This window comes from Salvelinus alpinus, chromosome 28, assembly GCF_045679555.1.
Source record: "Salvelinus alpinus chromosome 28, SLU_Salpinus.1, whole genome shotgun sequence".
Lineage (NCBI taxonomy): Eukaryota > Metazoa > Chordata > Actinopteri > Salmoniformes > Salmonidae > Salvelinus > Salvelinus alpinus.
Genome location: NC_092113.1, coordinates 15,004,727 through 15,021,863, shown reverse-complemented (window position 1 = coordinate 15,021,863; position 17,137 = coordinate 15,004,727). Strand labels below are relative to the sequence as shown.

Genomic DNA, 17,137 nt, shown 5'->3' with positions numbered 1-17,137 from the left:
ATCTTATCAGATAGCCCAGGGGAATTCTTGAAGAATATAACTTATAAATGCCCAAAAAGTATTTAATAGTAGAACTGATATACCCATCAGAACCCAATATGTAAGCTTGTTTTGATTGTAAACAAACACCAATATAGATTTAAAAAACGTGGTTAAAACTAAAATGTTGATCCCATTCATGGTCTGTCTATGAATTTGAGAGTGGTTACACTGCTCCAGTCCAATCCCTCAGCTGTTTAGAAAAACAAGCGGCAGTGACTGCTTTGCTGATTATTCAAATCCCAGATTTCCCCTTTGTTACGGCAGAAAACACAGGTATATTTGTTATGGTAATACTAGCCTCTATTCACCTCATCTTTGTGAGTGAGGCCTGGAAGCAGTAACTATGGTAATAGCCTAGAGATAATACCATTTTATATATAAATGTCAAATCTATGTGAAATATTATTCCTCCAAATAAAATGTATTAACTTTGTCAGGAAAATACAACACGTCATAAACATTGTTCACTTGCAGGCCTGTTTGCCTTACCCTCCTGTAGCCTACTGCATTTTGCTGAGATAGGAACCAAGTTGGTAGGTGTTTCCTCAACTGGAGTCGGAACAGTCATTGAATGGGCATATCAAAATGGCGGACCAAGAATCGTCGGTGAGGGAGTTCGTTGCTGTTACTGATGTTGATGAAGAGAGGGCCCGTTTTTTCTTGGAGTCTGCCGGTTGGGATTTGCAGGTACATGCTGATCACATCGACCTACCAGTTGTACGACATGTGATATTTGAAGTTAACTCACAACAACATACGAATGACAGTATCTAGTTAGCTAGCTAACACTTACATGCTGGCTAGCTACCGTACTAGTTTCTGCTGGCGATTTGTGCAAGTCACTCTTTCTCACAACAATAGATCGAGTGACCATTGCATTCATATTCCCTGGTATCTAGTTATATCTACCAATCAGTTTCACACAGATACCAATGTTTTACTACCACTGTCTAGTAGCGAGTTTAATGTTAACTTGCTAACAAATCCGTTTCATTTATGAATGGCTCACTGCGTTCTAGCTAACTAACGTTATCTGGCTAACAAGCTAGCTAGCAGATTAGCTAGGTGGCTAATTTAGCTAACTATTGTAACTAACGCGTTAGCTAACTATTCGATTGGCAGATATTATGGTCCAGCAGTAAGCCAACTTCATAACTACCTAACAACATTTTCCAACTAGTCACTGAGATGATGGCTAATGTATCAGATGTTTCCCATCCTAACGTTAATTGCTAGCAAGTATAGTATGTATAAGAACATCCTTCTCAGCTAACTAATAGTAGGTAGCTACTTCTTAATTAGGCAAGTTCACAATTAAGCTCTAACTAGCCAACGTTAGATAGCTAGTAATCAGCTTTAGACTATGACTAGATATTGAGATCTTGACGTTTGAATGACATGGCATCTTGGTCTCTTTCCTTAGCTTGCCCTGGCCAGTTTCTTTGAAGATGGTGCTGAGGATGACATAGTGACACTACCTCAGCCAGAGAGTGGTGGATCCTCTGTGCCTCGTTCCACAGGGCCTGGCAGGTACATAGCTAACTGACCTATGTAAATCTATTGTTACACTGTCATTCTATGTACCATTAAAACAGGATGCCCATGTCCTTTCAGTGTTGCCTTTGTCATCCTTTTTTAATGATTATTCTATGAAACATTTCATGTTACATGATTGTTTGACCCTATTGTCATTCATTGTTTTTTTTGTTGGGTAAAGGAGTGAAAATAGAGTGACCTCCTTCAGGGATATGATGCACGAGGAAGAAGATGACAGTGACGAGGAGGAAGGGGAAAGGTAAGTCTGTCTTTACTTCTATGACTTTAAGGTGTATGCATTTCACATTGCATGTAGGCCTAGGCTGTGTATTTTGGACAGAGTGTAGGGTGCCTCCAGAATGTACCAAAACTATTTTGGTTTCTCTATTCAGTTCTCTCTAGGCTGGTATTGCTTTCTGCCGCATCAACAGATTCTGCTGGGTGGGAGTGGGTCCCTGTGTTACTTGTCAACAGTAGCTGTATATTTACCATCACAAACCGATGCTGGCACTAAGACCCCACTCAATGAGCTGTATAGGGCCATAAGCAAATGAGAGAGTGCACATCCAGAGGCCCCGCTTCTAGTGGCTAGTGATTTTAATGCAGGGAAACAAATCCGTCTTACCTCATTTTTACCAGAATGTTAACTGTGCAGCTAGAGGTGAAAAACTCTAGATCATCTTTACTCCACACACAAACGCATACAAAGGTCTCCTCACCCTCCCTTTGGCAAATCTGACCATAACTCTTATCATCCTGATTTCGGCTTACAAGCAAAAACTCAAACAGGAAGTACCAGTGACGCGCTCAATACGGAGATGATCCGATGAAGTGGATGCTAAGCCATAGGACTGTTTCAGGACACATCAGTCACCGCCTTCATTAACCAGACCAACCTCACGACTCACTGGACCCTTATGATCACTCGACTAAGCATGCCTCTCCTTAATGTCAATATGCCTTGTCCATTGCTGTTCTGGTTAGTGTTTATTGGCTTATTTCACTGTAGAGCCTCTAGCCCTGCTCATTATACCTTATCCAACCTTTTAGTTCCACCACCCACACATGCGATGACATCACCTAGTTTCAATTATGTTTCTAGAGACAATATCTCTCTCATCATCACTCAATACCTAGGTTTACCTCCAATGTATTCACATCCTACTATACCTTTGTCTGTACATTATACCTTGAAGCTATTTTATCGCCCCCAGAAACCTCCTTTTACTCTCTGTTCCGGACGTTCTAGACGACCAATTCTCATAGCTTTTAGCCGTACCCTTATCCTACTCCTCCTCAGTTCCTCTGGTGATGTAGAGGTGAATCCAGGCCCTGCAGTGCTTAGCTCCACTCCTATTCATCCAGGCACTCCTATTCCCCAGGCGCTCTCTATTGATGACTTCTGTAACCGTAAATAGCCTTGGTTTCATGCATGTTAACATTAGAAGCCTCCTCCCTAAGTTTGTTTTATTCACTGCTTTAGCACACACTGCCAACCCGGATATTCTAGCCGTGTCTGAATCCTGGCTTAGGAAGACCACCAAAAATTCTGAAATCTCCATTCCTAATTACAACATTTTCAGACAAGATAGAACGGCCAAAGGGGGCGGTGTTGCAATCTACTGCAAAGATAGCCTGCAGAGTTCTGTCCTGCTATCCAGGTCTGTACTCAAGCAATTTGAACTTCTACTTTTAAAAATCCACCTCTCTAAAAACAAGTCTCTCACTGTTGACGCCTGCTATAGACCACCCTCTGCCCCCAGCTGTGCTCTGGACACCATATGTGAACTGACTGCCCCCCATCTATCTTCAGAGCTCGTGCTGCTAGGCGACCTAAACTGGAACATGCTTAACACCCCAGCCATCCTACAATCTAAGCTTGATGACCTCAATCTCACACAAATGATCAATGAACCTACCAGGTACCACCCCAAAGCCGTAAACACGGGCACCCTCATAGATATCATCCTAACCAACTTGCCCTCTAAATACACCTCTGCTGTTTTCAACCAAGATCTCAGCGATCACTGCCTCATTGCCTGCATCCGTAATGGGTCAGCGGTCAAACGACCTCCACTCATCACTGTCAAACGCTCCCTGAAACACTTCAGCGAGCAGGCCTTTCTAATCGACCTGGCCCGGGGTATCCTGGAAGGATAGAGGATGCCTGGTTATTAAAAAAAAAAAATACCTTCCTCACCATCTTAAATAAGCATGCCCCATTCAAGAAATTTAGAACCAGGAACAGATATAGCCCTTGGTTCTCTCCAGACCTGGCTGCCCTTAACCAACACAAAAACATCCTATGGTGTTCTGCATTAGCATCGAACAGCCCCCGTGATATGCAACTTTTCAGGGAAGCTAGAAACCAATATACACAGGCAGTTAGAAAAGCCAAGGCTAGCTTTTTCAAGCAGAAATTTGCTTCCTGCAACACAAACTCAAAAAAGTTCTGGGACACTAAAGTCCATGGAGAATAAGAACACCTCCTCCCAGCTGCCCACTGCACTGAGGACAGGAAACACTGTCACCACCGATAAATCCACTATAATTGAGAATTTCGATAAGCATTTTTCTACGGCTGGCCATGCTTTCCACCTGGCTACCCCTACCCCGGTCAACAGCACTGCACCCCCCACAGCAACTCGCCCAAACCTTCCCCATTTCTCCTTCTCCCAAATCCAGTCAGCTGATGTTCTGAAAGAGCTGCAAAATCTGGACCCCTACAAATCAGCCAGGTTAGACAATCTGGACCCTTTCTTTCTAAAATTATCTGCCGAAATTGTTGCAACACCTATTACTAGCCTGTTCAACCTCTCTTTCGTGTCGTCTGAAATTCCCAAAGATTGGAAAGCAGCTGCAGTCATCCCCCTCCTCAAAGGGGGGGACACTCTTGACCCAAACTGCTACAGACCTATATCTATCCTACCCTGCCTTTCTAAGGTCTTCGAAAGCCAAGTCAACAAACAGATTACCGACCATTTCGAATCCCACCATACCTTCTCCGCTATGCAATCTGGTTTCAGAGCTGGTCATGGGTGCACCTCAGCCACGCTCAAGGTCCTAAACGATATCCTAACCACCATCGATAAGAAAAAATACTGTGCAGCCGTATTCATTGACCTGGCCAAGGCTTTCGACTCTCTCAATCACCACATCCTCATCGGCAGACTCGATAGCCTTGGTTTCTCAAATGATTGCCTCGCCTGGTTCACCAACTACTTCTCTGATAAAGTTCAGTGTGTCAAATCGGAGGGCCTGTTGTCCAGGCCTCTGGCAGTCTCTATGGGGGTGCCACAGGGTTCAATTATTGGACCGACTCTTCTCTGTATACATCAATGATGTTGCTCTTGCTGCTGGTGAGTCTCTGATCCACCTCTACGCAGACTACACCATTCTGTATACTTCTGGCCCTTCTTTGGACACCGTGTTAACAACCCTCCAGACGAGCTTCAATGCCATACAACTCTACTTCCGTGGCCTCCAGTTGCTCTTAAATACAAATAAAACTAAATGCATGCTCTTCAACCGATCGCTGCCTGCACCTGCCCGCCCGTCCAACATCACTGCTCTGGACGGTTCTTAGAATAGAATATGTGGACAACTACAAATACCTAGGTGTCTGGTTAGACGTTAAACTCTCCTTCGACTCACATCAAACATCTCCAATCCAAAGTAAAATCTAGAATTGGCTTCCTATTTCACAACAAAGCATCCTTCACTCATGCTGCCAAACATACCCTTGTAAAACTGACCATCCTACCGATCCTCGACTTCAGCAATGTCATTTACAAAATAGCCTCCAATACCCTATTCAATAAATTGGATGCAGTCTATCACAGTGCCATCCGTTTTGTCACCAAAGCCCCATATACTACCCACCACTGCGACCTGTACACTCTCGTTGGCTGGCCCTCGCTTCATACTCGTCGCCAAACCCACTGGCTCCAGGTCATCTACAAGACCCTGCTAGGTAAAGTCCCCCCTTACCTCGCTGGTCACCATAGCAGCACCCACCTGTAGCATGCGCTCTAGCAGGTATATCTCTGGTCACCCCCAAAACCAATTCTTCCTCTGGCCGCCTCTCCTTTCAGTTCTCTGCTGCCAATGACTGGAATGAACTACAAAAATCTCAAACTGGAAACACTTATCTCCCTCACTAGCTTTAAGCACCAGCTGTCAGAGCAGCTCACATATTACTGCACCTGTACATAGCCCATCTATAATTTAGCCCAAATAACTACCTCTCCCCCTACTGTATTTATTTATTTTGCTCCTTTGCACCCCATTATTTCTATCTTTATTTTTCACATTCTTCCACTGCAAATCTACCATTCCAGTGTTTTACTTGCTATATTGTATTTACTTCGCCACCATGGCCTTTTTTGCCTTTACCTCCCTTATCTCACCTCATTTGCTCACATTGTATATACTTATTTTTTTTACTGTATTATTGACTGTATGTTTGTTTTACTCCATGTGTAACTTTGTGTTGTTGTATGTGTCGAACTGCTTTGCTTTATCTTGGCCAGGTCGCAATTGTAAATGAGAACTTGTTCTCAACTTGCCTACCTGGTTAAATAAAGGTGAAATAAATAAAATAAAAATCACAAGGGTCCCAGGAACACAATAAATGGCTGTTTTGTTCGATAAAGTCCTTCTTTATATCCCAAAAACTCTGTTTTGTTGGCACGTTTTGTTCAGTAATCCACTGGCTCAAAGGCGGTCAAAACATGTAGACGAGTACATCCTAATAGTACCGGTAAAGTTTGTCGAAACATGTCAAACAATGTTTATAACTAATCCTCAGGGTGTCAATTATCAAAATAATCGATAATATTTCAACCGGACAATAGTGTATTCAATAGAATGGAAAAAGAACAAAGGGCGCGCAAACCAGTACTGCATGCTTCCCCAGTCCCCTGACCAAAGGTCTTTTTCTTCGTAGTTTTTCAGAAAACAAGCCTGAAACCATGTCTAAAGACTTGACATCTAGTGGAAGCCATAGGAACTGCAATCTGGGCCCTAACCAAATACATAGTCAATCGGCATTCAATTGAAAACCACTCGCATCAAGCATCAACCACTCGCATACCAGACGAGCTAAGTTTCTTCTATGCTCACTTCGAGGAAAGCAACACTGAACCATTCATGAAAGCACCCGCTGTTCCGGATGACTGATCTCGCTCTCTATAGCTGATGCAAGTAAGACCTTTTAAACAGTTTAACATTCACAAGGCCGCGGGGGCAGACGGATTACCAGGATGTGTATTCGGACCATGCGCTGACCTGCAAGTGTCTAAACTGACATTATGAACCTCTCCCTGACCCAGTATGTAATACCTACATGTTTCAAGCAGACCACCATAGTCCCTGTGCCAAAGTTCGCCAAGGTAACCTGTCTAAATGACTCTCGGCACGTAGCACTCACATCTGTAGCCATGAAATGCTTTAAAAGGCTGGTCATGGCTCACATCAACAACGACATCCCAGACACCCTGGACCCACTCCAATTCGCATACCGCCCCAACAGATCCACAGATGATGCATTCTCTAGTGCACATGCACTCCACACTTCCCTCTCACACCTGGACAAGAGGAACACCTACAGTGCATTCTGAAAGTATTCAGACCCCTTGACCTTTTACACATTTGTTTACGTTACAGCCTTATTCTAAACTGGATGAAATAAATATTTTTCCTCAATCTACACACTATCCCATAATGACAAAGCAAAAACAGGTTTTTCAATATTTTAGCAAATCTTTTAAAAATAAAAAAAACACCTTATTTACATAACATCTCATGGATGGTCTGAATAGTTTCGACAACTTGATTGGAGTCCACCTGTGGTAAATTCATTTGATTGGACATGATTTGGAAAGGCACACACCTGTCTATATAAGGTCCAACAGTTGACAGTGCATGTCAGAGCAAAAACCGAGCCATGAGGTCGAAGGAATTGTCCCTAGAGCTCCGAGACAGGATTGTGTCGAGGCACAGATCTGAGGAAGGGTACCAAAACATTTGCATTGAAGATCCCCAAGGACACAGTGGTCTCCATCATTCTTGAATGGAAGAAGTTTGGAACCAACAGGACTCTTCCTATAGCTGGTCACCCGGCCAAACTGAGCAATCGGGGGAGAAGGGCCTTGGTCAGGGAGGTGACCAAGGACCTGGTCGTCACTCTGACAGAGCTCCAGAGTTCCTCTGTGGAGAACATCTCTGCAGGACTCCACCAATCAGGCCTTGGTAGAGTGGCCAGACGGAAGCCACTCCTCAGTAAAAGGCACATGACAGCCTGCTTAGAGTTTGCCAAAAGGCACCTAAAGGACTCTCAGGCCATGAGAAACAAGATGTTCTGATGAAACCAATGTTGAACTCTTTAGCCTGAATGCTAAGCATCACGTTTGGAGGAAACCTGGCACCATCCCTACGGTGAAGCATGGTGGTGGCAGCATCATGCTGTGGGGATGTTTTTCAGGGACTGGGAGACTAGTCAGGATTGAGGGAGAGATGAACGGCGCAAAGTACTGAGAGATCCTTGATGAAAACCTGCTCCAGAGAGCTCAGGACCTCAGACTGGGACAACGACCCTAAGCACACAGCCAAGACAACGCAGGAGTGGCTTCGGGACAAGTCTCTGAATGTCCTTGAGTGGCCCAGCCAGAGCCTGGACTTGAACCTGATCTAATATCTCTGTAGAGACCTGAAAAATAGCTGTGCAGGAAAGCTCCCCATCCAACCTGACACAGCTTTAGAGGATCTACAGAAAATAATGGGAGGAACTCCCCAAATACAGGTGTACTAAGCTTGCAGAGTCATACCCTAAAAAACTTTGCTGTAATTGCTGCCAAAGGTGCTTCAACAAAGTACTGAGTAAAGGGTCTGAATACTTATGTAAATGTGGTATTTAACTGTGTTATTCTTAATAAATTAGCAAAAATGTGTAACCCTTTTGTGTTGTCCTTTTTTGGGTATTGTGTGTAAATGTGGGGGAAAAACTATGTAATCCATTTTAGAATAAGGCTGTAATTTAACAATGTGGAAAAAGTCAATGGGTCTGAATAGTTTCCCAATGCACTGTATGTGAGAATGATGTGCATTGACTAGCTCAGCATTCAACACCTTATTACTAAGCTCAGGACCCTGGGACTGAACACCTCCCTGCAACTGGATCCTGGACTTCCTGATGGGCCGCCCCCAGCTGGTGAGGGTAGTTAACTACACATCCGCAACACTGGCCCCTCAGGGGTGTGTGCTTAGTCCCCTCCTGTACTCCCTGTTCACCTGCCACTGCATGGCCGTGCACAACTCCCAACACCATCAAAGTTTTCTGACGATATGACAGTGGTTGGTCTGATCACCGACAACGATGAGACAGCCTAGAGAGGAGGTCGGTGACCTGGCAGTGTGGTGCCAGGACAACAACTTCTCCCTCAAAGTCAGCAAGACAAAGAGGCTGATAGTGGACTACAGAAAAAGGAGGGCCGAGCACGCCCCCATCGGCGGGGCTGTAGTGGAGTGTGTCGAGAGCATAAAGTTCTTTGGTGTTCACATCACTAAGGAATTATCATGGTCCACACACAGTTGTGAAGAAGGCCTGACAATGCCGCTTTCCCCTCAGGAGGCTGAAAAGATTAGGCATATGCCCTCAGATCCTCAAAGTTATACAGCTGCACCATTTGAGAGCTTCTTGACTGGCTGCATCACCGCTTGGAATGGCAACTGCTCGGCATCCGACCGCAAGGCGCTACAGAGTCTAGTGCGTCTGGCCCAGTACGTCCAGGACCTCTATGCCAGGCAGCGTCAGAGGAAGGCTATAAAAACTGTCAGACTCCAGACACCCAAGTCATAGACTGTTCTCTCTGCTACTGCATGGTAAGCGGTACCGATGCACCAAGTCTGGAACCAACAGAATCCTGAGCAGCTTCTACCCCCAAGCCATAAGACTGCTAACTAAGACTGCTAGTTAGTCTGGGTTAACTAATTATTAGTAGTATTATTGGTTAACTATCTGCATTGACCCTTTTTGCACTAACTCTTTTGACTCGTCACATACGCTGCTGCTACTGCTTGTTTATACTGTTGCCTTGTCACTTTATCCCTACCAATATGTACCTCAATTACCTCGTATCCCTGCACTTTAACTTGGTACAGGTACCCCGTGTATATAGCCAAGTTATTGTTACTCATTCACTCCTCGTCTTATTATTATATATATATATATATATATATATTTTTTTTTTTCTCTCTGATTTGTTGGGAAGGGCCCATAAGTAAGCTTTTCACTGTTAGTCTACATCTGTTGCTTTTGAAGCATGTGACATAAGATTTGATTTATTTGAATCACAGCACTGATGTTGTAACCAGAGGTTGCCTCTTGGACAAGATCCAAAATTCTGATTGTGTTGTATCCACATTCTTCCTTTGCTTCCCCCTAGGTTCTTTGCTGGGGGTTCTGAACGCAGTGGGCAGCAGATTGTGGGCCCCCCCAAGAAGAAGAGCTCTAATGAGGTGGTGGAGGACCTCTTCAAGGGGGCTAAGGAGCATGGGGCCGTACCTGTGGAGAAGGCTGGGAGAGGCCCAGGAGAGCCTAGTCGAGCCAGGGTAAGAAAAGCTTCTCAGTAATTGTGTCCTGCACCTATGTGTTATTATCCCTGTGTTTTGGAATTGACCTTAAATCATCGAGGTAATGGTGTATAATGTTTTGCTTCTTCTTTTTCTCCTCTAACCTTCCCTCTAGCCGTTCATTGGCGGTGGCTACCGGCTTGGTGCAGCGCCTGAGGAGGAGCCTGTTTATGTGGCTGGAGAGAGAAGAGCTGCTAACAGCCAGCAGGATGTTAGTGTTTGACAGTGAATTTATTTTAATAGATATTTTGTATTGCTAGTATAAATTTGACCTCAGAAGAGTACATTTACTTTAGTATACTTGATGTAGCCTATTTTCTTTACTACGTGCTGAAGGTGCATGTAGTCCTGAAGCTGTGGAAGACAGGTTTCAGCCTGGGCGACGGTGAACTCAGAAACTACAGTGATCCTGGCAATGCCATTTTCCTGGAGTCCATCCGTAGGGGGTGAGTACACTGTCCATACTGTCTGCTTGTCCTACTGTTTATATGCGTGGCTGCTCATGTCACATCATGTTCCTAAATCCATTTACTAAGTTAGAAATGAATTTATGGCATACCCATTCTGCTCAGCACTGGACAGCTGGGGGACACATGTTTCTCTCTGAAGTCTGTTTCCTCATTGCTGAAGCATTGTCATAATAGAAGTCATTCCTCCTTTCAGGGAAATTCCTTTGGAGCTGAGACAGCGCTCCCGGGGGGGTCAGGTCAACTTGGATATGGAGGACCATCGGGATGAGGACTTCTCCAAACCCAAGGTTACCTTCAAGGCATTTGGCGGGGAAGGACAGAAACTGGGCAGGTGAGCTCAATCTATTCTGAAAGAATGCATCACCTAGAACAGTGTTTCCTAACTCAGGTCCTCCAGTACCCCCAACATATAACTTGTGGCCCCTGACAAGCACACCTGATTCCACTTGTCAATTAATCATCAAGCCCTTGGCAAGTTGAATCAGGTGTTTTTGTCCAGGGCTACAACAAAAATGTGTGCTGTTGGGGGTACTGGAGGACCAAAGTTGGGAAATACTGTTCTAGAAGGGTAATGTAAATTGTATCAACTCGCCTGTCTGTCCACCTGCCATGTAAGAAATAACCTGCTTTTCATCACTGGTTTTTAGATTTGGGTACAGACCAAAGATTCTCAGATTAAATGCTTCTACACCTGCATTGCTTGCTGTTTGGGGTTTTAGGCTGTGACATCAGCTGATGTAAGAAGGGCTTTATAAATAAATGTGATTGATTGAATAGGGTGGCTGTTACACCTTATTACCACAAGGGGGTAGAAAAGGGAATTATGGCACAATGTGATATGGTATTTGATTACGTTTTTTTGATGTTTTCTAGATATGTAACTGTCAAATACAGTAATCATAATAAACGTCTCTCTTTCCTGCCTCAGTGCCACCCCTGAACTGGTGTCTGCTCCACGTATGGGGGACCAGGACCAGGTAGCCAGTGAGGCCCAGGCCATCGCCTCTGTGAACCTGGACGCCTCCCAGCCTGTGACAAACATCCAGATCAGACTGGCCGACGGGGGAAGACTGGTGCAGAAGTTCAACCACACTCACAGGTCAGTTTGGAGCCTTTAAGCTCTACATCGCCTTACTCCTACCATTACAAACAACATTTAAATATTATATCCATCATTTCTCTTCTTGTCCACAGGGTGTCGGACGTGCGTCAGTTTGTGGTGGGAGCTCGACCTTTAATGGCCGCAACGGAGTTTGTGCTCATAACAACCTTCCCCAACAAGGAGCTGACTGACGAGAGCCAGACGCTGCGGGATGCCAACCTGCTCAACGCAGTCATCGTGCAGCGGCTAAAGTGATGGAGCCCCCTGGTGGCCTGGCTGGTTCACAGCTCTTTGGTCCCCCTGAGGGACGAGACACCATGGACTTATGGACTTCTAATTCCTTTTTTTTCTATAGTGATACGTTTTCCCTCTTCAGCAGTTTGAGGGGCAAATGTGGGGAACGGATAGGGCTTCAAAGAAAGGCAGAAGAAACAGTTGATTTGGTGGTAAAAGCTGTTTAGAAAGTATTAGGTGAACACGCACAGTAACAATAAAGCTTTCTTAAGTTTCAGAGATTGCTTTAGATGTTCATAATACTGTTATTTGTTTTGTTCATCACTTTCTATCTTCCACTTATCTCTCCTCTGGCTCAACTCTTGCCTGTTAGTTTGGCTTTTTCCACACAACAAGTTGCCATCAGGTCAACCCAACCGCAAATGTACCCAATGTATGCCAGTAGCCTTATGCGCCCATCATATTCAGAATCTCAACAAAGCGTCAACAGTCCCAACACTAAGGAAGTGGGATTTAGATGCGTAACATGTAATAGCTAGATTGCTTTACTATCAAACTAATGATTGAACAGAAACTCTCTTTATAACTTGTAGACAATGGGTTTTAGTGGCAGGTTGATCTCACTGATCTCTACGCCGGCTTGGACAAAAACAGGACAGTTGGAATGATTGTTTGGACCTCTGGAAGGTAATTCAATAAATTTGTTTGATGTATATGGAATTCCTAGTCTTGCTATTTTCTATTATGAAGAGTTACAGAACATATGATTACTTTGATTACATATGATAATTTCAAATTGATATTAAATCCATTATTGAAAAGAAATTGTGCTTTGTTTTTCAGCAAGGCAGTCTGATGATATGCTAATGTAATGGAGATGGTTCATTGACCCGTGACTGCGAAATTGGTAACTGTAAGTTGCGTTAGCTCCCCAAGCCAAAGTAGCTTTTGCTCAGCGGGCTAACGGTCTTGGGGTATGCTTGAGACCTAGTTTTGAACCATAGCCTAGTCGGTCAAACTAATCTGCTGGAATATGGAATGCTGTTTGTCTATCACTATATTATAGTGCTTTAATAGAGTAGGCCCATTAAAACGTTTATTTTTTAAATTCCCAATTTAGGACATTTCAATTAGTTTTTTTAAACTAGTGTGCGGTTGTACAAACCAGGGGAGGACCATCCTAGTCAATAGATATAACTAATCGGATTATATTCACGTCATCAAATAGCCGATTAAAACACTGTTTTGCAGCATTCCACTACCATTCCGTCCAAAAAATAATCTAACATGAATCATGTAGCAGATATAGGATATGGTAGAAAGAGTGCGTGGCCTTTTCTGTAGCTGACAGGTCAGAGATCAAATGTATGACAATGTAACGTTAATGAGACAAACTTTACATCGTGCAGGTTTCTTCGATCAAATAGCCTAACCTAAATGGTGCTGTATCAAATAGAAAATATGGTAATGTGACAGTTTAAATACTTTGAGTTTCACCAGGTTCATATATTAATATAGCATGTTGATTTGTTATTATATATGCCTGCATCCTGGGAATATGGGTGTGTACTTACGTTTTGCCCTGCGTGCTCAAATCACTATGAAAGGTGGGCACGCTTTTTCTGTCTTCAGAAAATGTTGATTCCATACACCGTTTAGTTCATGAATAATGTATGTTTAGAGGTTACTCATAAGTGGATGTAATTGTACTTTTTGGGGATATTAACATTCTGAATTCAACATGTGGTTACTAGCTAGCTATGGTATTGTGTGAACGATGGCTAGCTCCTCGACTGACCCCAGTCCTTTGTATGTTGTAGAAAGAGGCGACGATTAGCAGAACATATGTGCTCCACAAATGTTTTGACTTTTCTTTTGGATGCAGAGTGAGTTCTGAGTCATTAAAACAACCTGATCTCCGAAGTCCAGGTCTATAGTTTCAATCAACCATACACAACGCAGAGCTACAGCGGTGCAGTACAGCACCGGTTACACTGACATGTTAACAAACAACATATCCTAAAAACATGACAGGTCAAAGTAAAATGGACAATATACAGTGGCGACCCGCCATTCAGGGCAGAGACAGTTTTTTGTTGCCTGTTTTGCATGTTAGTTTGGCATTAATTGTCACAGATTGCAAACAAATGTATTAAAAAAAAGGTAATTGAATTAATAAAGCTGCATACAAACATGGTCTCTTTTTTGCTTTCTTAAGGCAGCTCCAAAATGCAGGTACTTCAGCGGAAAATACAGAGTGTAGGGGTTGGTAATGTTCTCTAGTTGCGCTGTGATTGGCTCAGTGTTCTGTCGCTCATGGGGACACAGGGAGAGCTCAAATTCAGGCCCCTTGGGTGCTGCCATAGAGTTACATTAGAAGTGCTCATCCAAGAAGGCTCATCGTCAACAGATAAAATGAAGTCAAATCACATATCTACAGTAGCTTTGGACTGTCAACATCATACTTTCAAAATCTTAAGTAGCACGCTAGCAGTCATCATGAATCAAGTTGACAATCTATTGGCAAATCCTTTTTAATCCTTGTCATATGAAGAGAAATTGTAGATAAAATGTATCGGTGTTCATCGGCCATTGGACAAGTTGGAAATGGCAAATTCAACAATGAGCGGTTTGGAAGCAATCCGTGGCAAACTGCAAGCATTGCAAAGCAAGCACTAGCCTGCTATTCAGTGGAGTGGATGTGTGGTCCAAGTCTGGGTTAAATGAGTCTCTTTTCCAAGTTTAAAATGATAAACATGCATCATTGGCCATGCTGTCAATCCAGCATATCTTCTTCCGCTTTCAAAACAACTGGAAACTTTGAACTGGGAAATCTCAGACTTCAGTGAGTTCCAAGAAAACTGGGAACTCTGAGAAAAATGAGCTCCGACTGGGAAAATACGTTTTGAACGGTCATCCAACTCGGAATTCCAAGTCGGGAATTTTGGCCTCTTTCTGGAGCTCCGACCTGAAGAACACTAACGTCATGATTCGACCCTGTTTTTTTCCTTCAAGAGTTCTGAGTTGTCTTGAAAGCACCATCAATTTAGAGAATGCCACACTTTGATGGCAAAGTTTACCCACGAAGGACCGCCGCGCCACCTTCCTGTTCAAGTGAGCACAGCCCATCAAGGTGAGTCCAAAAATGTATTGTATGCTGCTGTATAAATGATGCAATATGCCAGGGAGATAGTATTACTTTCTTAGCTACAGTATACATAAGTGTATGTTGTAGAGGTCGACCGATTAATCGGCATGGCCGATTTCAAGTTTTCATAACAATCGGTAATCTGCATTTTTGGACGCCGATTAGGGCCAATTACAATGCATTCCACGAGGAAACTGCGTGGCAGGCTGACCACCTGTAAAGCGAGTGCAGCAAGGAGCCAAGGTAAGTTGCAAGCTAGCATTAAACTTATCTTATAAAAAACAATCTTCACAATCACTAGTTAACTACACATGGTTTATGATATTACTAGGTTAACTAGCTTGTCCTGCATTGCATATTATCCATGCGGTGCCTGTTAATTTATCATCGAATCACAGCCTACTTTGCTAAACGGGGGATGATTTAACAAAAGCGCATTTGCGGAAAAAAACTATCGTCGCACGAATGTACCTAACCATAAACATCAATGCCTTTCTTTTAAAATCAATACACAGAAGTATATATTTTTTTTAAACCTGCATATTTAGTTAAAAGAAATTCATGTTAGCAGGCTATATTAACTAGGGAAATTGTGTAACTTCTCTTGCGTTCATTGCATGCAGAGTCGCCGCTTGGCAAACTAATTTGCCAGAATTTTACATAATTATGACAACATTGAAAGTTGTGCAATGTAACAGCAATATTTAGACTTAGGGTTGCCACCCGTTTGATAAAATACGGAACGGTTCCGTATTTCACTGAAAGAATAAACGTTTTGTTTTCGAAATTATAGTTTCTTGATTTGACCATATTAATGACCAACGGCTCGTATTTCTGTGTTTTATTATATAATAATTAAGTATATGATTTGATAGAGCAGTCTGACTGAGCGGTGGTAGGCGGCAGCAGGCTCGTAAGCATTCATTCAAACTTTACTGCGTTTACCAGCAGCTCTTAGCAATGCTTGCTTCACAGCGCTGTTTATGACTTCAAGCCTATAAACTCCTGACATTAGGCTGGCAATACTAAAGTGCCTATTAGATCATCCAATAGTCAAAGGTATATGGAATACAAATGGTATAGAGAGACATAGTCGACCTGTCATAACTACAAGCTAAAACTTCTTAACTGGGAATATTGAACCACCAGCTTTCATATGTTCTCATGTTCTGTGCAAGGAATTTAAACGTTAGCTTTTTTTTTTTTTTACATGGCACATATTGCACTTTGACTTTCTTCTCCAACACTGTATTTTTGCATTATTTAAACAAAATTGAGCAGGTTTCATTATTTATTTGAGACTAAATAGATTTTATTTATGTATTATATTAAGTTAAAGTAAAAAAAACTGTTCATTGTTCATTCAGTATTGTTGTAATTGTCATTATTACAAATATATAGATTTGTAACGAGGCCCCACCCCCATCCCAATTATTATTATATATATATATATATAAAAATCGACCCGATTATCTGCTATTTTTGGTCCTCCAATAATTGGGATGGGGGTGGGGCTTCGTTGAGAAGAGTAATAACGATACCTGCTTTCATGTCAGAGTCTCCAATAACACCAGAAAAAGTCCTCAGGCAGCTCAGTCCTCGCGCTGCAGTCAGAGCAGGAGATGTTCACCCCTCCGCCTCCAGACTGCAAATTAATCGCGCATGCCGCTGGCTGATCCCGCCCTGGTTTACATTTAAAAAAATTTTTTTTTTAAGTAACTCAGCCAGAGTGTCTCTTTTGGGTCACTTTTGCCGGTCCCAAGCCCAGATAAAGGAGGAGTGTTGGAATTGTGACATAAAAAAAACAAGAATCGACAGAAGAAAGTTTATTTGTAGTTCTAAACATATTTAGGGTGTTTTTTACTCACTTTTTGTCTCTCCTACAGCATCCATCACACTTACATGCACATGGTCAATTATGCAATCTAGGCGATGACGTCATTTAGCGACTTTTAGGACAGCCAATAGCTATTT

General features: G+C 43.0%; 1 protein-coding gene across 2 annotated transcripts; it reads left to right on the top strand.

Moving 5' to 3' along the window:
* Window positions 1–559: 559 nt before the first annotated feature.
* Window positions 560–12,735, top strand: LOC139557252 (NSFL1 cofactor p47-like). Of its 2 annotated transcripts, none has more exons than XM_071371796.1 (9): window positions 560–729; window positions 1,466–1,572; window positions 1,760–1,837; window positions 10,023–10,188; window positions 10,325–10,420; window positions 10,546–10,655; window positions 10,873–11,010; window positions 11,608–11,778; window positions 11,874–12,735. In XM_071371796.1, the coding sequence occupies exons 1-9, from the start codon at window positions 628–630 to the stop codon at window positions 12,034–12,036; spliced, it is 1,131 nt and encodes a 376-aa protein (XP_071227897.1). In that variant the 5' UTR covers window positions 560–627; the 3' UTR covers window positions 12,037–12,735. The 2 variants fall into 2 exon arrangements, with proteins under 2 accessions (XP_071227897.1, XP_071227896.1); XM_071371795.1 differs by having other exon boundaries at window positions 10,543–10,655.
* The last annotated feature ends 4,402 nt before the right edge of the window (window positions 12,736–17,137 follow it).